Genomic DNA, 25,936 nt, shown 5'->3' on the forward strand with positions numbered 1-25,936 from the left:
CTTCTATGGGGACTCTGTTAGCTTCTCTGGGGTTTTTCTCTGTAAGCTCTCTCAGTTTTTTCTGTCGTTTATGTTCTCATAAAGGATTCCAATGAAAGGATTAAGACCCACTTTGAATGAGGTGGGTCACATCTCAAATTGAAATAACCCAACCAAAAGGTCTCACCCCCATCAGGTCTGCACCCACAGGAATGGATGAGAAGGATATGGCCTTTTCTGGGGTACACGGCAGCTTCAAACCTGCACACCCTGCGTGTGATCTGACACCCAACACTGGCTGCCCCCTTATGGATGTCCTCCTCGCCCTGCTCAGGCTCTGATTCCCACCCCGGGTCACCCCTCTCTGGGGCCACCTTCTCAAGCTCTGACTTCTTGCTCCAGGTCACCTTGATTCCTCCACCTTCCACCATAGAATCATTTCTCTGCCCATTAATGGTTTTAGGACTGAATTGTTCAGAGATAGAGAGAGATTGCATTCATTTTATTCCAGATGTTGTCATCCTGGCTATACATTTAGAACTGTTTAGGGGGCTTTTAAAAATTACTGATGCTTTGCCCTATTCCTAACTGTGCAGTAGAGGCTCTGGGCATCTGTTTTCCTGAAAGCACCCGGGTGATGTAAATGTGCTGTCTGGATTGAGGATCACTGCCCCTAATAAGGTGCAAAGAGGAGAGCGTGGATTGGGGCACAGGAGAGTTTGAGGATGTAGGGAATGGAGAATTTGAGAAAACCCATCTGATGGCTTTGATTTTATCCACTCAGTAGAAGGTGATGACAACACCTTTTAGTGATGGGAATCAAAATTTTCAGGCATATGGAGAAGAAACGAAATAATACTTATTGAGATAGGAAGAAAAAGTTTAACAGAAAACTGTAGATTGCTGGCAGTACATAGTGTCTATTTGAAGTTATATCCTTTAGGGCCTGGAAAAATTTCTCAGGTACCAAATGTAAACTTTTTAAAGGTATGTATAGGAAAAAAAAAAGTGAATAGTTGGAAATAGATATTGTGTTTAGATAATGTGGTTTTCTCCCCCCAACCTCCCACCTTCTTTGTATATTCTCTAATTCTTAAGTGTGAAAATTTACTTTCATTATATTCCTGATGAAAAAAATGCCTTAATTTTCAAACGATGATGAAATAAAGGATGGTCCCAGAAGGCAGAAGAATTTAGGGACACTTAAATTATACTAAATTGTAATGTTCTCCCCAGTATTTCCATTCTTTTTTTTCTATAGGTTTCTTTTTTTTCTGGTTTCTTAACTCTTGTGATTTAAATGTCTGTTTGGTGAACAGTTTCTAAGCAAAGGTTCAAGTTTATTGATAATTTCTATGACTTTTTCTTTTTGCTCGGGCAGGTACCGGGAATTGAACCTGGGTCTCCAGCGTGACAGAAGAAAACTATGCCTGCTCAGCCATCGCAGCCTGCCCTCTGTGATTTTTTTTTCTGTATTGTAATTCCTTTAAAATACAAATGAATCTGTTTTCAAGCGAAAGTGAAACTCTCTGCATTTCTACTTCCTCGTTCTGCCCCTATTCTGTGACTCTGACCCACCTCCAGGAAAAGGCAGAGTATCAAATAGCCTGACACTGGAAGCCTTCATGATTTGATGGCTTCATTTTTCAGACACGATCCTTACAGTCGTAAATTTCTCAGCCATCAGAAGATGAATAAGAAAGCAGAGGATTAAAAGACCTGTTTCAAGTCTCTGATACAAAAAAAAGAGGAAGTTTTCAGAAATATTTTGGTAAGTTGCTGCATCATTAAACCTTTATATATAATATATATATTATGTTCAGGAGAAGATAGTTATCTTTAAAAATTCCAGCAGTACTTCTTATGTAAATATGTTTTTTGCACATAAACTGGTACTTGTAAAAATACTGAAATATTAGAAGTATCAATGTATTAAATACCTATCAATATATTTAACTAAGGCCAACTTTGTAAATGCTCCTCTAAGGAGAAATGCACCAGTGAGTGCAGTGAGGGTGGTGAGAGCACATGAGGGCAGTGGGAAAGAGGAGAGAAAACAGTGCAAACACTTTCAGGAGCTGAAGCATAAAGGATTGTAAAGGAACTGGTAGTCATGTGCAATTATGCAAAACTCTGTCTTTCATAACTTAAGTTGATATTAAAGATATCATAACTTAAACATTACATCCTCCATGGGCTAGATATTCTATTTGATATTCTTTCCTTCACATCCATCTGATAAAGCAATCTGAATAAAAGAAAATACAGGGCAGGCCACGATGGCTCAGCAGGAAGAGTTCTCGCCTGCCATGCCAGAGACCTGAGTTTGATACCCAGTGCCTGTCAATGCAAAAAAAAAAAAAAAGAAATGAAAATACAGAGTGTACTTCAGGAAAACGAAACTAACTTGCTTGTGTGTGGTTCCAATTCCTCTCACACCATGGGAGAGGAGCGTAACTCTGCCAGACTAGAGCTAGGATTCTGAAGTGTCTTCTCCACTATCAGCTCCAAAAGTCCTGCAGAGTGGAGTAACTCCTCAGGGCATGGAAAGCTGGGGTGCTAAGGAGAAACCCCCTGAGAGGGTGGTGAGCACCAAGGCTTGTCCCCAAAAGCTCTGCTGATTTCGTATTTCTTGCTCAACACCCAAAGAGAAAACTGTAGCTCCTTTATCAATAAGGTTATTAATAGGAAGATTTGTGTTCTCAGTTGCTTCAAAATAGGAATTCAAGGGTACTTAGGAAGCCAAGGAGTTATGACGAAGCATTCTTAAAATTTGCCCACACCCATCATGGTAATTTTCATCTTTATATAATCCCAACAATATGTACACAGATGCTTTTAAAACTGATGAAGTAAAAACTATTTTAAAGGCATTACCAAATATAATAAGTTTAAATCATTGTATTGTTTACAACTGCTATCATATGTTTGGGAGGGATGGTTGAAAGTTTTTTGACTTTTTTTATAATAGGATATCATTGAAGAACTTAGTATATCAGACTAAGACAAGATAGTATCCATTTATCTGTTTAATAGAAGAAAAGGCTCCAGATTTGGGGAACAAATGACAGTGACCCTGTCTGAGAAAAGTAATTTTATCTCCCTGATAACTGTTGGCATGAATCTGAACAAAAGGAAGTGAGAAAAAGCTAGCACCTTTTAGGTAACTTAGAGACAAATTTCCTTTGCAGCATCCCCCACACCAGACCCAGATGGACAGTGAGTTGTTGGGTATGTAGAGGACAAGGAGCTGTAAAAAGAAGGGACAGGCTACAGAGAGAAATTCCTAATGTGCTGATTCATTTCTAGAATGTTGGGAACTACTGGAATTGCTGAAATCACTGGCTAAAACAAGAGAGAAAACCTGATGTTTGCCCTCTCAATCTGTGCAACATCCAGGGAAAGAGAAGGTTATACTGAGAGAGGACTTTGGCTAAGAGAAACATTGAACAGTGCATCTGTGGAAACTGGTAAGGCCAGGAGATCAGCTCCCGAGAGATAAGGGAGCAGGGGCAAACATAGAGGTTGAAGCTCAGTCACTGAGAAGTAACAGGAGACCCCTCCAAAGAAACTGATGAGAAATGGCCTCAGTCAGAGGCTGTGAGGAACACAGCAGAAAGTTGATAAAGGAGGTTATGAAACTGAGATACATAGAAGGACTTCAGGGGAAAAAAAAAAAATATATATATATACACACACACACACACACACACACACACACACATATATATATATATATATTCCTTTTCATTCTTTGTGACCAGATGATGGAAGGTAAGGATTGATCTGGCCTAAATGGGTAGCACAATAAAGAGATTTCCCCAGATTTCATTCTGGCAATTCAAGCCAAGTGAAATAATCGCCCCATATTATGAACTGAGCCCTTTGAAGTACAAGCATTGCCAGCTAAAGGGTTTTAAAAAATTCCTTATTTTTGGGGTGGCCATGGTGGCTCAGTGGCAGAGTTCTCACCTGCCAGGCTGGAGACCCTGGCTCTGTTCCTGGTGCCTACGCATGTTAAAAAAAAAAAACCTTATTTTTAACTACTCTAAAGGATATACATTATCCATTCCACAAATGTTTGTTGAGAAGGTGCTACGTGCTAGGTATTATATGATAGTGCACAAAATGTACAAAAATACTTGTCCTCGTGGAGCTTGCTTTTTAATGAGTGGAACAGAAAAGAAATAAGACAATTGGGTAAAATGCAGAGACTGTTTATAAACAACAAGTACTTAGTAGATAAAAATAAAGCCTAAAGAGGGATAGGGGATGTTGGGATATGGGATGAAATTCTCAGTAGGCCGGTCAAGTAAATGCCTCTCTGAGAAGGTGACATTTGATAAAAGACCAGTAGGAAGTGAGGGACCCCTTGCAGGTATCGAGGGAAGAGCATTTCAGGGAGGGGAAACACATGCCTTGGCTAGAAGCAGGAGCACGTCCCTGTGTGTGAAGAGCAGCAAGGAGGTCAGGAGATCAGATCAAGCAAGAGAAATAAAAGTCAGACATAGTATCAGAGTAGGATTTAGTAACAAGGTGCCAGACCATGTGGGGTCTTTCTTGTAGTCCATAGTTAGGAATCTGACTTTCACTCAGAGTCAGATAGGAAGCCATGGAGCATTGGCCTGATTTTCTTTTCATTTTGACAAGTCAATCCTGCTTGCTATTTTGAGAATTCCCGGATGGGGTCAATAACAGTAAATGGGAGATCAATGAGGGAGCTATTGCTGTGACTGATCCAGGAGAGAGGAGACTGGGGGGTTCCACCAGTTGTTAGTGGTGGAAGTGGCAATGAGTGGTTAGATCCTGGACATACTTACTCTGAAGGTCTTGTTCAACTTGTTCAACACTGAATGTAGAATGTGGTGAAGAGAAGTATGCTTACAACATATTCTTTGAATGTTTAATTATTTTATTAAAAGTATTTAAACATAGGAAGAGATGTAGCCTTGGAGAAGGGTATGAAGGGTTACTTACACTATTCTTTTAAATTTCTCATTTGAAAATTTTCATAGTAGAAAGTTAGGAGACAATCTGTCCGATAAGCAGTTCTGAACAACAATGCAATCAGATTTTAACTTCCTGTGATGTCATTTTTTAAAGAAATATATTCTCAACAAATATATTAGCAAGCATGACTTAAAAAGCAACACGACTGTTTCGTATGCATCTTTGCTCTCCCGTTGCTGCTTTCAGAGACACGGCTGACAAATTTTCAAGAAAAGGCAACCAGTCTACGGGTTTGAGATCAAGGAGCCTTTTTCAAGTTTCTGATATAAAAGGTGGAAGTTTTCACAAAAGCCTAGTAGGTTCCTAATCATTAGAGTCATATGTTTCATCAACTCTCTTTAGAAGCTATCTTTAAAAAACTAAGTTTCAAAACTAAAGCACAACTTTGAAAATGAATGTACTTTCAAATGTACATAAGCTATTTCTTATGAAATTACTCTAAAAGAAATAAGAAGTATCACTGCTTCCATACGCATGCCACTAGATGTTACTTGTGATAACTTCAGGGCTCTTTGAAAAATAAACTTTCCAGCAAGCCTGGTGAGGGTGCAGGGTGTTCAGGGATCAGGAATGAAGTTAGAAGACCTGGGTAAAATGTAGATCAGAAGATCAGTGATACAAGCATACTGAACTGTGCAAATCTGTAGTCACATACAGTTAAGCAAAATTCTCTTATACTACTTAAGATATCAAAATTTTAAATTGAATTAAAGGTAATTCCTAACTGGATAAAAATAAAGGCTGAATAGACAGAGGAAATATTGGGAGATGGGATGAAACATAAAGGTTTCTTTTTTTTCTTTAAAGGCCAGCCTTCTTGGATGTGACTCCAATTAGACAGTTTTTCATGAAACGGCTTTGTAAGCCTCACAACAGTATAAAGTTCTATGAACAAACCATTTCCCAGACAAGGTTGAATATACTGATTGGGCCAAGGACTTATTTCAAAGCATTACTAAAACCTTCTATGCCCAAATCATTTTCACCTTGAACTAAACACATGGCTTCAGTAAATAAATATGGCCCATGGACCGTATAAGATGCTTTTATAATTGACAGAGTGAAAATTGATTTGAAAATCTTACTGAATCTATAGTAGCTTCAAGTCATTATGTATCTTTTCAGCTACTGTCATAGGAGTGGGCAGTTGATGTTATAAAGATATCTTTCTCTTTAAACAATGGGGAACCTCTGAGAGAAGGTAGAGATAAAAAAAAAAAAAAGTCAGTGGATTTTGGGCAGAGAGATGTCAGGTATCCTATTTGAGAAGGGTGCTTCTATCTCCCTGGTAGCTCCTGGCAGAATTCAAGTAAAGAAGAATTAAGATAATTACTTGAATTATCTCCCTGTCACCCTGTAAAGGGACCCAAAAACAAGATCCCTCCTTACCACCCCCCACATTACACAAGCACATATGCACATATATACACAGAGTCTCTTGGCATATAGTAGGAACTCATAAACAGGAAATCCTTAATGTGCTGCTTCTCAATAGAGTGCTGGGGTTTGTTGAAATTGCTGTAATTGCTGCCTAAGCAATGATTTTCCATACATCTTTGGGGTGTCCAGAGACAGCAGGTAGCTTGCATTAGGAGAGATGGCTCTTGATTAAGAGAAGATATTGTGCCAGATTGAACAGAGCAAGTCTGTGTAGTGTGATAAAAGCATGACCAGATTTCCACAGATTTCTACCTGGAAACTTAAGCCAAAGGAAATGATTCTCCAAGAAAAGGACACTTGTCCTTTGTTTTATAGGCACTGCTAACTCAAGGCTTCTGCAATTATAATTCATTTCACTATTCTAAAAATCTTAATTTATTCACTCAACAAATACTGACTACTTACTTTATGTCAGGCACTGGTGATGAATCAGTGAAAGAGATACAACAATGCCTGCCCTCGTGGAGGTTACATTCTAGCTGCTAAGAAAGAGAATAAAAAAGAAAATTAAATAAAATATATAGTATGTAAATGCCAAGGAGAAAAATTGGAGCAGGAAAGGGTGATGGAAAGTTCTGGAAAAAAGGCTGAAATTTCAGAAATGGTGACCAAGAGGCCTTAAAGAACTTGTAGAAAGAGCTGAAGGAGGAGAGGACTTGGGCTCTCTCTGTAGCTGTCTGGAGGAAGCGTCTACCAGGCAGTGGCCACAGCTAGTGGGAAGACCGGATGCAGCAGCTTGGCGTTCATGTTTTAAAAGGCAGCCTACGGGGCTGGAGTGGCGCGAGCGCAGGTGATAAGTCAAAGAGTGGGGTGTTTACGACTCATACTGAGGTCTTTGGCTTTTACTCCGACTGAGATGAAAAATCATTGGGGAACTTTGTGGAGAGTGAATGACATGATCGTGGCTGTTGTGTTGAAAGTGAGAGAATGGGTGGGGGGTGGGAAGGGGCGCGAGTCACAGCGACAAGCCAGAGTCAGAAAGACCAGATACCAAGCTACTAAAAAATAATCTGGGAAAAACTTTTTTTTTTTTTTTTTTTTTGCTTTCCTCTTTCCTCTCCTCCTTCCTTTCCTTCCCTCCGTCGATCCGACGGAGCCTGCTGGGGTGAGCGCTAGGTTTTGCAGGCTCTTACATTCCCGGCCGCCCCGCAGTGGCGCCTGGAAGCACCGGGCGGGCGCGGCTCGGGGCCCAGCACGGGGTCGCCGGGAGGCGGCTTCGGGGGTTCAGCCGCGGTGCATGGCGACGACGAATTCTGCGGCCCCGGCTGTGGGAGAGGCGGCAGTTACTCGGCCCCCTCTCCCTCCTCCCTCTCCTCCCCCTCCTCCTACTCCTCCCGCTCCTCCCCCCCCTCCTTTCCCTCCTCCCCCTCCTTCCCCTCCTCTCCCTGCTCCCTCTCCTCCCCCTCCTCCTGTTCTTCTCCCCCTTCTTTCCCTCCCCCCCTTCCTCCCCCTCCTCCCCCTCCTCCCCCTCCTCCCCCTCCTCCCCCTCCTCCACCGTGGCTGGGGTGGAGCGAGAGAAGCCAAGCTGGAACACGTTGGGGTGCATCAGGAGCTTTTTCTCCAGGCTTTTGAGAAGCCAACCCCAATCTATAGATTTCTTCCAACTCGAAATCTCACAGCACCAGTATTTTTGCACATAACTCTTACCTGTATGTTTCATCAAAACTTCGGAAAAGCATCAAAAGGAAAACATTAAAAGTTGGTGATAGGTTATCGAAGGTAGAGAAAATGGAAGGAGAGCAAGAATCTCATTGCTTGTCAGCTCAGCTTACATTTACTGATTTCTTCCAGAAAAAATAAGCCACCACAAAACTCAGAAAATGAACAAAATTCTGTTACCCCGGAGGTTCTGCTTGTAAAAGTTTGCCACACACACAAAAAAGGATGCAAGTTGTACAGTAAGGCAAGTTCCCACAGGTAAAAAGGAGGTGCCCTTGAATCCTGACCTCAAATGAAATCTGGAAAATTCCTGTCCTTTGCAGTTTCCAGTAATGAACTTGAACCTTGTAATAGCTATATGGTGAAGTCTTACTACTATTAAGTGACTCATCGAAGAAGAAGAGAGTTTAATGGAATAATTAATGGAGAATCCAATGACAATACTGATGTTAATGAAGAACTTCCAGAAAACGAAGAACTAGGAGAAAACGAAATGGTGAAGATAAGGAAAAGGCATTTGTGCATGAAAGATGGTATTTATAAAAACAGGAGCTTACAACTTTAGATGGGGAATATGAAATAGCCATGCAGGAAATGGAAGAATGCTCAATAAGCAAGGAAAGAGCAACATGGGAAACTATTCTTGATGAAGAGAGGCTGCCTCCATGTGAAACATTTTCTCCGGGACCTGTGTTGCAGTTCACTCTTTGGAAAGGGGAGGCCAGTGATAAATCTACACTCCTGTTGCCAAGCTTCTTACCACTAGAAATTCAGAGTCTCTATCACATAAACAAACCCGGTTCTTTAAGAAGAATCATTGGTTACAGATCTACAAACAAGAAAAAATATATATACTTGAAATGAAGCCAGCAAAAATTAAGAATAGTTTATCAGGTCCTTTATGACAACTAACTGAAACAAGAGATGACCTGCGTTGCCCTGAAGAGTCACAGACTTTGTAGTATATTCAAGTATCTTAAATTCTGCCATAGCAAATTTGTCTTCAATTATGTTTGTCACCCAAAAGGTGCTAGGGTAGATGTTTTTTATTCATGAGTGTTTTGATGGCACCTATACAGGAAATCCTCGGGATATTCATCGTCAACCTGGATTTGCCTTTAGTTACAGTGGACCAGTAAAGAGCACACCTGTCACGCGCATCCTTGTGTGTAGGCCAGAATGACCAGAAGCAAGCTTGTCTGAATTTCTTGAAGAGAAAAAGATGGAGAAGTGAAATAGCCATGAACACACAGCAGTGGACACAGTTGTCTATATTTCCATAGTGATACCTGCTTAACATTCCATCTATAAGAAATGAAAGTAGATAGTAAGAATGAAAAAAATCCCAAATGGCTAAGAGAAAAAAAAATCACACAGATTGAAGAACTTTCTGTTGTTAAGAAAGGAGAGAAAGAAGTGATGAAATTATGGAGTCTTCATGTCGTGAAGCATGGATTTATTCCTGACAATGAAATGAATCATGTCTGTATGCTGTTTGCAGAAAATTTTGGACGGAAAATAATTATGAAGAATTTATGTCGAAACTTTATGCTTCATCTAGTCAGCATGCATGACTGTAATGTTATTAGCATAATGTCAGTAGATAAAGTTGTTACCAAACTCCTTGAAATGCAACAAAAATGAGAAAAAGAGTAGTCTGCTTTCCCAATAAGTGAAGAAATCACTGAGCAAAGTGGGACAGCAAATGGATATAGTGAAATTAATGCAAAAGAGAAAGATTTGGAAACAGAGGATGTCTCAGGGGTTTCAAAATAGAGCAAAAAACTAAAATTCTGAAAAGACCTGACCCCATGTCATGGACAAACGTTTAAACTGCATTGTAGAGTATTCAGCCTCTAGGAAGAGTTACATTTTTGTGCTTGTTTTTACTCCTAGGTTTCAAAGAGGCATTGTTAGATGAAGTAAATTATTTCAGCAAGGATATTTGTATCAGGTTCTTCTTCACTTCATTTTGCAAGCATTACATATATATCAGTTTTATTAAAATCATTAAAACACTCTAGCTTGAGCATGAAAAAGCAATACTTTAAAGAAAGTTTTTTAGCTCCAACAATTGTCTTATGTAATATATTGAATTGATAATTATTTCATATTTAAATTGAAAAAATTTTGGCATTTGTAACTGGCTGTATTTTTACTTTGTAATTCTGAGATATTTTCCTGGGGAAGGAAAATTGGAATGCAATTCCATTTTTAAAAATTGAAGATTTTTGTGAAATTATGAAGCAAGCAAAGCTTCATACTTGGATTTGAAATCATTTGTCAGTTTGGCATGAAACGTTACAATGTAAGACTAATTTTTCACTAAGATCATTTTACAATTTAAAAATAACACTTTTTTGTCCTATGCCTGATGGAGAAGGTGTTAATTTTTCACATTATTGACAGTGAAATGTCATGTTGGACTATAATGATGCTGACCATTTGTTTTTATATGAATAATTTTAGTACATTGTGTACCCAGTATACTTTAAACTTGAACATTTTGCTGTTTCTGGTTCTTTTCCAATTAATCATATGGAAAACTCAGGTGTCCACATCTTTTCATTATTATTATAAATCAAGGGAAGAGTTTGAGACTTTTCAGATGCCACTTTCAAGGGGAGAAATTTCTGTAAAAATGAACCAGAAAATGTTATACTTTTTTGTTGTTTTTCATAAGAATGTCTTTCTAATATATTTCGTGATTAGAATATGCAATACAGATAAGCTGACTTGAATCATTCAGGGCAATTTTTTTTCTAGGTTATGTGCTTTATAAATGTATTTGCACTTGGATTTTCTCCAGCAGAAAGTGGTTTCACTCCTGGCACACTGACGAGCACCAATGGGTCTTTATTCCAACTCCAAGCATAGAGATTAATATGCCTCAATTTTTTTATTATCCTTAAAAATACTGCATTTTCATATTCTTTATTTATAAATGATCAATGCTGCTGTAAATACAGCAGGTATTTTAGTTTTTTATTTCATTCCACTACCATCAGATGCAGTTCCCTATTTTGTTTTAGAAAGGGTATATAAGTTTTCTAACGGTATCTTTAGAAACTTATAAAATGTAAATACTTATTTGATTAGTATTTAAGATGTATTTAACTGTGAGGTTATTTAACTAATAATGTGGGTGTGATTTGTCATCTAGTATTATGCTCTTAGTCATTGATTTTTGTATTTAAAACATAGAAGAGAGGGAAACTGCAACTTTCATTACAGACTCCTTGATTAATAAGCTCTCCAAATGATGAGTTACAGTAAATTCTGAGTATGCCTCTGTGTAATCGAGCATGTAAGAGTTAACAAATGACTATGATTACTAAATTATTATGCAGATCCCTTTTTACTTTCTAGTATAATGTACAGCAATCAAAAGTAAATACCTGAATCTACTAAAACTCACTGAACTATGATCCAGTTTCCTTCATCTTTGATAATGATTTTAAAAGCCTTGTGATAACCTGTAACAGGCCCCGCCTGTACTTGCTTATCCTGTTTTACAACTTAAAAATCTTGTGATCTAGCTAACATCATCCTCAGTAGGAAAAGACTGAAAGCTTTCCCTCAAAGAGTAAAGAAGCAAGACAAGGATGCCCACTGTCATCATTGTTATTCAACATGTGCTGGAAGTTCTAGCCAGAGCAATTAGACAAGAAAAATAAATACAAGGCATCCACATTGGAAAAGAAGAAGTAAACCTCTCACTGTTTGCAGATGATATGATACTATATGTTTAAAATCTACAGCAAAGCCACTGGGGCTAATAAATGAGTACAGCAAAGTGGCAGGGTACAAGAGCAACATCCCAAAAATAGTAGTATTTCTATACACTAGTGATGAGTAATCTGAGAAGGAAATTAAGAAAAAATTTCATTTACAGTAGAAACCAAAAGAGTCAATATTTAGAAATAAATTTAACTAAGGTTACAAAAGACCTATACACAGAAATCTGTAAGAAATTGGTAAAAGAAATCATGGAAAACCTAAATAAATAGAAGGACATAGTGTGTTCATGGATTAGAAAATTAAATATAGTTAAGATGTCAATTCTACACAAATTAATTTATAGATTCAATGCAATACCAGTTAAAATCCCAACAAGTTATTAATCTTTGATAAGGCAGTCAAGCTAACTCACCTGGGACAGAACAACCTCTTCAATAAATGGTGTTTGGAGAACTAGATATCTATGTGTGAAAGAATGAAAGAGGATCCATATCTCACACCCTATACAAAAATAAACTGAAAATGGGTCATAAAACTTTTAGAAGAAAATGTAGGGAAATATCTTAAAAATTTTGTGATAGGAGGTGTTATCTTAGAGCTTACACCCAAAGCATGAGCAATGAAAAAAGAATAGATAAATGGGATCTCCTCAAAATTAAACACTTTTGTGCATCAAAAAATTTTGTCAGGAAAGTAAAAAGGGAGCCTATGCAATGGGAGACAATATTTGAAAATCACCTATCAGATAAGGATTTACTATCCAGAATATATAGGACTATAGTTCAAAATATAAAGACAAAAGAATCCAATTTCAGAATGGGCAATGAACATGAACAGACACTTTTCAGAAGAGGAAATACAGATGGGTAAAAGGCATAAGAAAAGATGCTCAACTTCATTGGCTATAAGGATAATGCAAATCAAAACCACAGTGAGATATTATCTGACACCCACTAGAATGTCCATTATAAAAAAAAAAAAAAAAGAAAACACAAGTCCTGGAGAGGATGTGGAGAAAGAGGCACACTTATTCACTGTTGGTGGGAATGTAAAATAGTGCAACTGCTCTGGAAAGCAGTTTGGCAGTTCCTCAAGAAGCTAAGTATAGAATTGCCATATGATCCAGCAATCCCATTACTAGGTATATATTCAGAGGAATTGAAGGTAAGGATACAAGTGGACATTGCCAAGAGATGGAAACAGCTCAAATTGTCCACCAACGGACAAGTGGCTCAACAAGCTGTGTTATATACATACAATGGAATATTATGCAGCTGTAAGACAGAATAAAGTCATGAAGCATGTAACAACGTGGATGAATCTTGAAGACATTATACTGAGTGTAATTAGCCAGAAACAAAGGGACAGATACTGTACAGTCTCACTAATATAAACTAACAATGAGTGAACGTTGAGAGTTAAAGTTAAGAACACAGGTTATCAAGAGACAGAAAAAGGGGTAGAGATTGGGCATTTGGTGCTGAAGAAATACAGAATGTGCAACAGAACTGATTTTAAAAATTCAGGAATAGATAGCACAATACTATCTGATGATATAAAAATAATGTAAGTACACTGAGTGAAGCTCAGTTTGAGTCTGGTTGAGGAAGAAGGGCTGGAAACATATATGACACCAGAAGGAAAAATAAAGAATAGAGACTGAGATCTTATAACTTATGAATGCTTAGAATGGACAGAAATGGTGATTAAATGTAAAAATATAACAATGTTTTTGCATGAGGGAGAACAAATTAATGTCAACATTGCAAGGTGTTGAAAATGGGATGGTATAGGGGAAAAAGTACCAATCAATGCAAGCTAGGGTCTATAGTTAACAGTAACATTGTAATATGCTTCCATTTAATGTAGCAAAGGCATTATGACAAAACTAAATGTCAACAAGTGGGATATATGGGGGAAGGGTATGGTTTCTTTGCTGAAGAAAGGAACTGTCTTCATATAGATTATGGTGGTGAAGGCATGGCTATTTACTTAAGTTGAGTTTATGATGTGCAAATAAAACTGTTTAAAAGTGAACAGAGAGAAATAAGTGCTAGAGAGAATGTAGAGAAAGAGATGTGCCTATGCACTGTTGGTAGGAAAGCTGAGTGGTGCAGCCCCTCTATAATGCAGGGTGGAGGTTCCACAGGAGGCTAGGGGTGGGGTTGCCATGTGATCCTGCAACCCTGTTGCTAGGTATATAGTTGGAGGAACTGAGTGTGGGGACACAAATGGACATTTGCACTCTGGTGTTTATGGTGGCAGCGATCATGATTCACAATGGCTGGGGGTGGCCTAAGCGAAGGGGTAACTATGTTGTATACATATAACAGAATACGGAGCAGCTGCAAGAAGGAATGAAGTTGTGAGGCATGCAACTAGGCGAATGAACCTTAAGGACAGTATGTTGAATGAAATATCAGAAACAAACAAACAAAAAACAAATATTATCATGCCTCACTCATATGAACTAATTATAATATAAAAACTCAGTGAATTGATTTCGAGAGCATGCGCTATCAGGTTGGGGCCTATTGTAAAGGATCCTACATTGTTAAACCCTTACAGTCGTCACATATATTCAGGAGTTGTAATTGTTGTTTCTAAATTCTGAGATACTGAGCTATTAGTCTATAAACTGGTCGCTCCCTGAAACTTCATGTATCTGACACCTGAAACTCAGAGCTAGAGCACTTAAACTATACAAGTTAGCATTGCCCCATATAGAAACTGTTAAAAAAAAAAAAAAGTTGAAGAAGTGATCAGACTTCAACTGGAGATATGAGTGAAGTTGATCTGGATAGGACTATGGTAAATCAGAATACAGGGTAAAGGATGATATGGTCCATATTTTAAAACTTCAACTGCTGTGTAAGACCAAAGGGTTAGATGTTTATTTGGTGCAAAATTTATATTTTAGATAGTGCATTACCTAATTTAACTTGTATGGTCAGTTTATTCTAGCACCATAATTACATGGTGCTTACCTCCTTGAAGAGGCCGTAAGAGCTTGTTGGTCGGTCCAGGTTAGTGTGATGCTCTGACATATCCCAGAGTAATTTTGGCAGAGAATAGAAAAGTATTTACAAAGTCCTCTTGGGGGACTGGGGAGAAAGGAGGAAATATTCAACTTCCCCATCTGAGAAATTCCTGATATTTTCACAAGCAGTGGGGACAACCAATTCAATAGGCCAAGCCCTCAGTCTTGGGGTTCACCCCTTTGAAACTAATTCTTGTGAAAGAGAAGCTAAGCCTATTTATAGGTATGCCTAGCCCAGAGACCCTCTTTTGTTGCTCACATGTGGCCTCTCTAAGCCAACTTGGCAGGTTAACTTACTGCCCTCCCCACTATGTGGAACATGACTCCCAGGAGTATAAATGTCCCTGGCAATGTGGGACATGACTCCCAGGATAAGCTGGGACCTGGCATCTTGGGACTGAAAAAGTCTTTTTGACCAGAGTGGGGGAAGAGAGAAATGAGACAAAATAAAGTATCAGTGGCTGAGAGATTTCAAAGAGAGTTGAGAGGTTATCCTGGAGTTTATTTTTATGCGTTATATAAATATACCTTTTTAGTTTATGGCGTATTGGAGTGGCTAGAGGGAAGTACCTGAAATTGTTGACTGGTATTCCAGTAGCCTTGATTCTTGAAGATGATTGTATAACTATATAGCTTTTACAGTGTGACTGTGTGATTGTGAAAACCTTTTGTCTGATGCTTCTTTTATCCACGGTGTGGACAGATGAGTAAAAAAAGAACAAAAAATAACTAAATAATATGGAGGGATAAGGGGTTAAAAAATTTAGTAGGTTGAAATACTAGTCAATGAGAAGAAGGGATAAGAAGTATGGGATATATGAGTTTTTTCTTTTATTCCTTTTTCTGGAGTGATGCAAATGTAAAATTTATCATAGTGATGAATATACAGTAATGTGATGATACTGTGAGCCATTGATTGTATATTATGGTTGGACTGTAGGTGTGTGACGATTTCTCAATGAAAATATTTTTAAAAAAGAAACTAACAAAAGCTTCAACTGAAACATATATGACAACAGATTAAGTGCAGAACCCAATATGAGTATCCACTATCTTCCAATCCACTAAAGAAAGATACAAAAATAAAACACGTGTCCCAGTCCTATGCCCCTTCTTGTTTCTATCCTATCCTTAATCACATATCACTTCTTCATCATGAACTTTTTTGATTGTATGTGTGGTTTGCTTTATTTCTCTTCCCCACTAGACTCTGTTCACCATGAAAGAATTTCATGTCTGTTTTTCTTAAGCATGATAGCTGGTGCATAATAACGGCTCAATAAACATTTATTGAATGAATTAATGACACCATTTAAGGTAAAATAATATTTTTATCTGGTTACAATATATACACTAATTCTTAAGGACCACCTTCATCTACACGGTAAATAAAGACACTAAGGCAACCAGGAAAAGTTTTATCAAGGCAAGTGGAAGCTGCTATGCCCAATGATTGTATGCTCGTGGACAAAGTAAATCATTCTAGTGTGGGTATGGTATCGGAGAGCTTGTCAGAAAATGCTTAGCATGACTGCTTCTACAGCCAGGGACAGGAGTGCAGACTAAGGCTTTGGTTTAGCTCATTGTCCAGGCTTGCCCTTAAAAAGACTCTCTTGAGACCCAGAGGGTTAAATCTGCAGTTTGACTCAACTTTGTGACTGGTTCAATCTTTAGAAACCCAGGTTCCTTAAATCTTTCACATAAAAACAATCACAAATCTTTGTAAATGTTTGTGTTTTCTTTCCTTATCATTTGATTTTTTGTTTTATTTGATCCTCAGTGCTTTTAGTCTATGTAGCCTTATATTACTTTCACTCTCTCCTGTTTATTTACTTAGGCCATTTCATTGGGTCCTCTTTTAAATTATGATTCAGTAAGTCTGGGGTGGGGCCCTAGAATTTCATTTCTAGCAAGCTCTCGAGGGAGGCTGATGCGGCTGGTCTAGAGACCACACTTTGCAAACTATTGCTGCCCTTACCCACGCAATAGAATCACCTCAGTAAATTTTAAAAAGAGCTAATACCTAAACCCAACCCTACCCCTACAATCAATTAAATAGGAGTCTGGGGACATGGACACCACCCTGCCTCCCCCCACCAGGTGGTGATTCTATTGTTCAGCCAAGATTGAGAACCCCTGTTCTAAGGTATCCAGAATACTCAATTTTTGTATTTCAGCCAAGTACATAATTACAGGACCTTCCACAGTCTCAGACCAGTAAATCAGGCTGAGATGGGCTGAACAAAGTCAGAAATGTGTACTATTTTCCCTACCATTTTCAGGCAGGACAGGTCCTTTTGAACTATAGCTAGTCTCTGTTGGTACCTTCTGAGAGCCACAAAGAATTAACCAACCAGATCGATTATCCTAACATTTTGCTTAGTCCCTCAAATTTCCAGCCTCCGTGCCAAACAGCTTGTGTTCCACAAAACAATAGGTGATGATTCAACCATTGCTTTGTTACTATGTAACAAAGATAGCCAGCTTCCCAGCTAGGAATGGGGTTTCCCATTCCCAACCCACCTTCACCTAGCCAGTTTCATATTTTTAAGTTTATTTGCAATATTCTGCTATAAGAACAAATTTCTGAGTTACCTGAGATTCTGGTTTTAAGTTACAAAAATCCAACTTTAAGGGCTGGCAATGGTGGCACAGGGGCAGAGTTCTCACCTGCCATACTGGACACCCCAGCTTCAATTCCCAGTGCCTACCCATGCCCCCCCCCCCCAAAAAAATCAAACTTTCACTAAATTAAGCCTAAAATGGAAAATTATTATAAGGATAATGGGGTATGTCACCCTGGTTAGCAGCTATTTCATATTCACAATCACATAGAAAACAAAGGCATTGATTGGGGACTGTAAAACAACTAAAGTATCAAGCAGTTTTAAGAGTCTTTCTCTATAAAAGTATATGCATAATCCATCATGTGATTTCAATAACTTATAATATGAAATTTTTTTGTATTGTTTTTCTTCAAGGAAGAAAATTACAGCATCAACATGAGTGAACAAGTAATTCTACCTGAAATGATCAAAGACTGGACTAAAGAACATGTGAAAAAATGGGTAACTGAAGACCTTAAGATTGATGATAAATATGGACAAATTCTGCTCAGTGAGGAAGTGACAGGATTAGTCCTACAAGAATTAACTGAGAAGGACCTTATAGAAATGGGGCTACCCCGGGGCCCAGCACTTTTGATAAAACGTAGTTATAACAGATTGATGAATGATTCTTCTAAAAGTCACAATCAGGATTCTGGACCATTAGATCATACAAAGACCCCTATAAAAGAACACCAAAAAAAGCCACAACAGAAAAAAAAGCAAAAGGAAAAATCAGTGTCATCCAATATTGATCCTGATCTCACTGAGATCAGAAGTGCCCAAGGACAAGAATTGATTCTTAAGAAAGAAAATACATTAAATGCAGTAGAAGAAAAGAATAAACTAAAACCTGAACAATTGACTTGCATGCCATATCCTTTTGATCAGTACCAGGATGGCCACCGTTATATAGAGCATTATATCCTTCCATCTGAAACAGGAACACTCAATTTCATTGACCCAATACATGAGTTCAAAGCCCTCACAAATACAGAAACAGCCACAGAAAAGGACATTAAGATGAAATTTAGCAATGAAGTTTTTCGATTTGCATCCGCATGTATGAATTCACGCACCAATGGGACCATCCATTTTGGAGTCAAGGACAAACCCCATGGAGAAATTGTTGGTGTGAAAGTCACCAATAAGAGTGCCTTCATTGACCACTTCAATCTAATGATCAAACAGTATTTTGAAGAAAGCGAGATCTCGGAAGCCAAGAAGTGTATTCGGGAGCCAAGATTTGTGGAGGTCCTATTGCAGAGCAATACACCATCTGACAGATTTGTCATCGAAGTAGACATTATTCCAAAACACTCCATATGTAAAGAAAAGTACTTCTATATTAAGATGCAAAATTTTAAAGATGAAACATGGAAACAAAGCCAAGATCATTCACTGTTTGTAAGAGATGGAGCTAGCTCCAAAGACATCCTGGCCAATATCAAGCAACAAGATGCAGATTTCAAAGCATTTATGCGAAATTTAAAGTCACTGGTAGCATGTAGAAAAGAAGCTGAAGAAGAACATAGAGTGAAGGAAAGTAAGATAGAGAGTGAAGGATTAAAGCTAGTTAAACTTCTCATAGGAAACAGAGACTCTCTAGACAATTCCTACTATGACTGGTACATTCTTGTAACAAATAAATGCAGTTCAGAACAATTAGAACACTTAGAATTCCTAAAGGAAATTAAATGGTTTGCTGTATTGGAGTTTGATCCTGATTCTAACAGAAATGGAGTGGTGAATGCCTACCAAGAAAGCCGAGTAGCAAACCTTCATTTTCCAAATCAATATGAAGAGAAGACAACTACCATTAGGGAGAAGATATCTACTCTGAATCTTTACCAGCAGCCTAGCTGGATCTTCTGCAATGGGAGAACAGACCTGGGAAATGAGGCATATAGACCTCTAGAACCATCTTTATGGCAGAGGGAAAGAGCTTCTGAAGTCAGGAAACTGATTTTATTTCTCACAGATGAAAACATCATGACAAGAGGTAAATTTCTGGTGGTTTTTCTACTATTCACTTCGGTGGAAAGTCCAGGAGATCCACTCATTGAAGTTATCTGTGCTTTCTACCAAGCTCTCAAAGGAATGGAAAATATATTGTGTATCTGTGCAAACTCACAGATTTATCAGCGATGGAAAGACCTGCTACAAACAAGATTGAGAATGGGAGATGAATTAACAAACCACAGCATTTCCACTTTAAGTTTAAAATTGATAAACAGTACCATCCTTAAACTGAAATCAACAATTCAGTCATCAAGAAGGTTTTTGCCCGCCCGTGGATCTTCTTCTGTGATCTTAAAGAAAAGGGATGAGGATATATTGACTGCCCTGGAAATCCTCTGTGAAAATGAGTGTAGAGACACAGACATAGAGAAAGATGAATCCAAATTCCTAGAATTTAAGAAATTAAAAGAAGAACACTTTTATCTAGGTGGCAAAGTATCCTGGTGGAACTTCTATTTTTCTTCTGAAAACTACTCTTCAGCTTTTGTCAAAAGGGACAGTTATGAAAACCTTAAAGATCTGATAATGTGCTGGGCAGATTCTCCTAAACCAATCTTTGCAAAAATCATCAATCTTTATCATCATCCAGGCTGTGGGGGGACGACATTGGCCATGCATGTTCTCTGGGACCTAAAAAAAATTTTTAGATGTGCTGTGCTAAAAAACAAAGCAACTGATTTTGTAGAAATTGCAAAACAAGTGACCAATTTGATCACCTATGGTGCAAACAGCCATCTGGATTACATCCCTGTACTTCTCCTTCTGGATGATTTTGAAGAACAGGAAAATGTCTACATTTTACAGAATGCCATCCATCTCATTTTAACAGAGGTGGGTTTGCGCTATGAAAAAACTATTGTAATTATCTTAAACTGCATGAGATCTCAGAATCCTGATGAAAATGCAAAATTATCAGATAGTATTGCACTAAAATACCAACTTTCTCCCAAGGAACAAAGGGCTTTTGAGGCCAAACTGGAGGAAATTGAAAAGCAGCACATGAACTGTGAAAACTTTTATTCCTTCATGATCATGAAAAGCAATTTTGATGAAACATATGTAGAAAATGTAGTCAGGAATATCCTGAAAGGACTGAATATTAGCAGCAAGGAAGCACAGCTTATTTCTTTCCTGGCTCTACTCAACTCTTACGTTACTAATTCTACCATTTCAGTGTCACAGTGTGAAATATTTTTGGGAATAATATACAATAAGACCCCTTGGGAGCCTGAAAGGCTAGAAGACAAGATGGGAACCTACTCTACACTTCTACTGAAAACAGAAGTCGAGGAATATGGGAGATACACTGGCGTGCGTATCATTCATCCTCTGATTGCCATACACTGTCTAAAAGAACTGGAAAAAAGCTACCACTTGGATAAAAGTCAAATTGCCTTGAATATATTACATGAGAATTTATTCTATGTTTCTGGAATAGGAAGAGACAAATTTCTCCATGATGTGCAAACACTTTTGCTTACAAGACAGCGCAGGGAGTATGGAGATGAAACAGACACTTTGTTTTCCCCAATGATTGAAACTTTACAGAACGAAGACATTGAAAAAGTCTTAACTGCAGGAAGTGTTAGATTCCCACAAAATGCATTCATCTGTCAAGCATTAGCAAGACATTTCTATATTAAAAAAAAGAATTTTAACACTGCTCTGGATTGGGCAAATCAGGCCAAAAGGATTGCACCTGCAAATTCCTATATCTCAGATACACTTGGTCAAGTCTACAAAAGTAAAATAAAATGGTGGATGGATGAAAACAAAAACTCTAAGGACATTACTGTTCATGATCTAACATATTTACTAGAAGCAGCTGAAAAAGCCTCCAGAGCTTTCAAGGAATCCCAACGGCAAACTGACAGTAAAAACTATGAAACAGATGCCTGGTCACCACAGAAGTCCCAAAGAAAATATGACATCTACAACACAGCTGGCTTCTTGGGTGAAATAGAAGTTGGTCTTTACACTATCCAGATTCTTCAGCTCACTCCGGTTTTCCACAAAGAAAATGAATTATCTAAAAAATCTATGTTACAATTTTTATCAGGAAAGAGCCATGCTCCTGTTCATCCAAAAGAAGAATATTATTTGGCTCTTAAGAAGTTCACATCCCACCTAGAAAATTTACACTCAGATTTGAAAAGATGCTTTGACTTTTTTGTTGATTATATGGTTCTACTGAAAACAAGGAATGCCCAAAAAGAAATGGCAGAAATCATATTAAGTGCAAAAGTCAGTCGCTATTTCAGGAAATACACAGAACTCTTCTGCTGTTTGGATTCGAATCCATCATATACCAGAGAGAGTCCATTACTGCAGGAGGAGAATTGCAGGAAATGTCTAGAAGCTTTGAGAGCAGATAGATTTTCTGGACTTCTAGAATATCTTAATCCAAACTGCAAAGAGGCTGCAAGCATAATGGAAAGTATAGTGAACAAATACACCTTCCTATTGCAGCAGAATCCACATAAAAGGCTGACGAATGAGAAACAAAATTTCATTTTGGCAAATATTATTCTCAGTTGCCTAAAACCCAACTCCAAGTTCATTCAACCACTTAACAAGCTGAAAAAATACCTCCGAGAAATCTTGCAACTTGTGGGACTAAATCACCAATATTCGGATCCCTATTTCTTAGCCTGCCTCCTCTTCTGGCCAGAAAATCAAGAGCTAGATCAGGATTCCATCCTAATGGAAAAGTATGTTTTGGCCTTAAACAGATCCTTCAGGGGACAGTACAGGCGCCTGTGCCGGTCCAAGCAGGCAAGCACGCTTTTCTATCTAGGGAAGAAGAAGGGACTCAACAGTTTTGTTCATAAGGCTGAGATAGAGCAGTACTTCAGTAAAGTACAAAATACAAACCCACTATGGCAGAGTGGAGATGTGTGGAAAAAAAAAGAAGTCAAAAACCTCTTGCGCCGTCTAATTGGTCAGGCTGAAGGCAAGCTGATTTCTATAGAATATGAAACAGGGGTGAAAATAAAAATACCAGTGATATCTGTTTATTCAGGTCCTCTCAGAAGTGGTAGGAACATAGAAAGAGTTTCCTTCTACCTTGGATTTTCCATTGAAGGCCCTCTGGCATATGATATAGAAGTAATTTAAGAAGCTGTATTAGTTCAAATACATTTATTTCTTATCTCTCCCTGTCATTAACCCTTCTCTTCATTGCCATCGCATTTTGATGACATGCTGATCTGATCATTCTGCGTTTTTCAGTTTGATTAAATTATATACCTTTTTTTAGGACACAAAATGCATATATACATGGAACCTGGCACAAGGTCATGTCAATTACTTAATGTTTTTAAATATACATTTCAGACTAGCAATTAAGTTTCCATTGGTATCCACTGGTCATACCATAGCTAGTTACAGGTCAATGTAATATGTCTTAATTCTATTTCTATGAATTTTCTGAATTATTTCTTCACAGTGAAAGCAGAAACTTAAATAAGATGGAAGTAGAAGTAAAAGCACCTCCTCAGCTTATTGAACTCAAACTCAGAGATCCACACCAGAGTGCCTCTTATTTCATCTTGGCATCAGCAAAACTTACATGAAGGGTAATACTTGTACCCCACCCCATCTTACCCTTCTCCTAAGCATGCACAATCCCTTGAAACCCTTGCCTTTTTCCCAATTCATTACTTAAGGAGGGGAAAGAGAGAAGAAAGAAAAGAAAGGAAAAACAATTCTTGGCTTTTGAGATTCAAAAAATTAGGCTTAGCAAAAAATAAAAAGATTTTCATAAAACTCTTGATGAGTAATACCACACACACACACATACACACACACACACACACACACACACACACACACACACACACACACGGTAATGATTGCCTTGGATGGGTTTGGAAAGTGTGAGAGTGGAATAAGACAGAACTTAGACGTTGGTGCATCCAGAAGAGGTCCTTGTAACTTCTCACCCTCTGCAGAAAAGACCTGCAGAAACTCCAGATGTGTTTGGGGGATGGGGGTTCCAAGAGCAGAGTAAACTCATGCCTCACCTCCCAGGAATTGCTGAGGTTGTTAGTGGTGCCATGGTGCAGCAGCAGAGAGGTAAAATAGAAGCACTGTGCAGCGTATTCAAACACATAGGTCTCCCTGAAATATGGGAAAGAAAGGGCAGGAGAGAATGTTTCCTATGTTTCCTGAGGGTGACACAGAAGCAATTAAGGGTCTTATTTATCCCCATCAAGTTTCCCACAGGCCCAGAGTAATGTGTAATCAAGCACATTTTTCCCCTGGGCCTAAGGTGTATAAAAGTGATTGAGAGAGATGAAAATGGAATTTACTATGATTGAGGACTGGGATATAAAGAGTGATAAACATACCACCAAAAATCAGAGGAGATAATATACATCTCTGTTGGTGCCAGCAATGACAAATGAGGACCACCCACCACCTATAGGTTGTATAAACCCCTCTGAATTTAGATGTAATTCAGAGAAAATGAAAGCTAATGTTGAATTGGCTGGGATTTAATTTTAGGAACCTGGTTGAATGGAGGTTACAGCAGAAATTAGGTTCACCTGAGTTGGTAAATGAGCTTTGTAGGCTTTAGACCAAAAAACTTCCATTTTCAAAATACGTCCCCATACCACTTCTTTGAAAAGCAATAGTTACTGTCCCAATCTCTTCTATCCTCATTAAACAAATATTGTGGCAGATACTTCTGTTTCCTCCCCTATTTCCATTCTCCCCTCTTCCTTATTGATAAAACCCAGGGTTTGTTCATAGCAGTAATTTACTCAATTGAAAAAATACATTCTCCAGTCTTTAATAAGCAGTCATGGTGGCCATCTAGTTAATGGGACAGTGCAGAAATCTGCTGAGAATTTCTGTAAGTTTTGCTTTCTTGATATAGATGCCACTCTATACCAGAACCATTTTCCAACCAGGAGGTAATCATGGGGTAAGAGTCAAAGCCAAGAACTGCAGAGCCAAAAGTGAAAAAAAAAATGAGAAAGGAATGAGATTTTAGAGCCCTGGAGTGTCTTCTGTCTGTATATTAGACAAAATGAATCATATTTGTTTAAGGTTTCTGTTACATCCACTGTGATAAGGTTTCTGTTACATGCACCTGACATAATTCCTTACTGATATTAGCACCATAGCAATCGCAAGTGACAGTCACATGCCAATTCGTCTCCTGTCAATATTTCATTATATTAGCCTCTGCATCAAGATAAATAAAGGGTAAAGAAAGGGCTCCATCTTTTATTTATCAAATGATGCCAAGTATAAATTAGCCATGCTAACTGCAGAGAAAATATTCTTAAATAGCTGAAAGCTTAATGACTGTAAAAAGAAAAATAAGCTTTTTTCCTTCTACACATCCTTTCCTAGACCTGATTTAAAGAAAAAAAATGAGTAACAAAAATAGTTAAAACTTTATTCTCTTTTGTTTCAAGAATATCTGATTTGGAGGTGGGAAGAGGTGATTTTCATTATTAAAACAAATTGCAGAAGTAAGAGAACTGAATAATGCCATCCTAGAAAATTATCTGGGCTATGAAGTCTGTATACTTTTAAAAGATCAACCAAGGCAGCAAAAGTCATCCTCAATATTTATACAAATTGTCACTTACCATGCCCCTACATCTGGGTTTTCTTGGACCTTCTCTCTCTCTTATGAGACAATAGGATAGTGAAGCAACGAGGCTGCTCTCAGGAAAAACAGTAGGTCTGCTGCAATGTCCTGTCAAATTCTCACAACGAAAATCAGCAACCTAGATCTTTTTACTTTGGCACGCCTCTTCAGTTGTATTAGTTTCCTATCATAATCAATAAACATTATTTATGCTCTCCCAAATTATAATCTCAATGATTTCTATTATAATTTATAAATTATGGCTCTTTCTATTTCTTCATTGCCATCAACCTTTTCTACAAATCCTCACAGAAAGTTATAACCTTCAGTCTCTGTATTCTCTTATTTTCCTTTATCTCTTAGCACTAAAGTTTTTCTTGCATTCTTTATAGAGACCTTATTATCTAATACACAACAAAACTACCCCTCAAACAACCACCATAATCTTGCCAATTCTACGCAATGTTACAACCCAGAATACACAGTACAGGATGAAACCTATTCTGTGACACATATGTAGTAGGTAAAACTATCAAATTTGATCCTTATCTTTACATTGTATTATATTAAAAGATGAGAAACATGTGCTCAGAAAAAAATTGCCTTAAATAAAATCAAACTTTGCAAGTAACTTTTAGACCATATGCTTAAAGGAAATATGTCCATGATGATCTAATAAGTTCTTTAAATCACCAAACTGACCCATCCCTGGGATCCTTGAGGTCTCTCTGCACAGGAAATTAACCCAGACACGGAGTTGAAACACTGAATAACTTCTTCCTCATGGCTTATCCAATTTAAATTTGTTACCAAGGTAACATCTCTTAA

General features: G+C 38.0%; 1 protein-coding gene and 1 pseudogene across 2 annotated transcripts; both read left to right on the forward strand.

Moving 5' to 3' along the window:
* Positions 1-1,368: 1,368 nt before the first annotated feature.
* Positions 1,369-22,650, forward strand: SAMD9L (sterile alpha motif domain containing 9 like). 2 transcript variants are annotated; one of them, XM_077123845.1, is made up of 3 exons: positions 1,369-1,750; positions 3,289-3,449; positions 17,851-22,650. In XM_077123845.1, the coding sequence occupies exon 3, from the start codon at positions 17,872-17,874 to the stop codon at positions 22,612-22,614; it is 4,743 nt and encodes a 1,580-aa protein (XP_076979960.1). In that variant the 5' UTR covers positions 1,369-1,750; positions 3,289-3,449; positions 17,851-17,871; the 3' UTR covers positions 22,615-22,650. The 2 variants fall into 2 exon arrangements, with proteins under 2 accessions (XP_076979960.1, XP_076979952.1); XM_077123837.1 differs by lacking the exon at positions 3,289-3,449.
* Positions 7,156-9,885, forward strand: LOC143681273 (polycomb protein SUZ12 pseudogene; annotated as a pseudogene).
* Positions 22,651-25,936: the final 3,286 nt, after the last annotated feature.

The sequence above is a fragment of the Tamandua tetradactyla genome, chromosome 1 (assembly GCF_023851605.1).
Source record: "Tamandua tetradactyla isolate mTamTet1 chromosome 1, mTamTet1.pri, whole genome shotgun sequence".
Lineage (NCBI taxonomy): Eukaryota > Metazoa > Chordata > Mammalia > Pilosa > Myrmecophagidae > Tamandua > Tamandua tetradactyla.

Bases quoted from the DNA above. Each gene is read 5' to 3' on its own strand.
- SAMD9L (XM_077123845.1), top strand. From the start codon at position 17,872: ATGAGTGAACAAGTAATTCTACCTGAAATGATCAAAGACTGGACTAAA.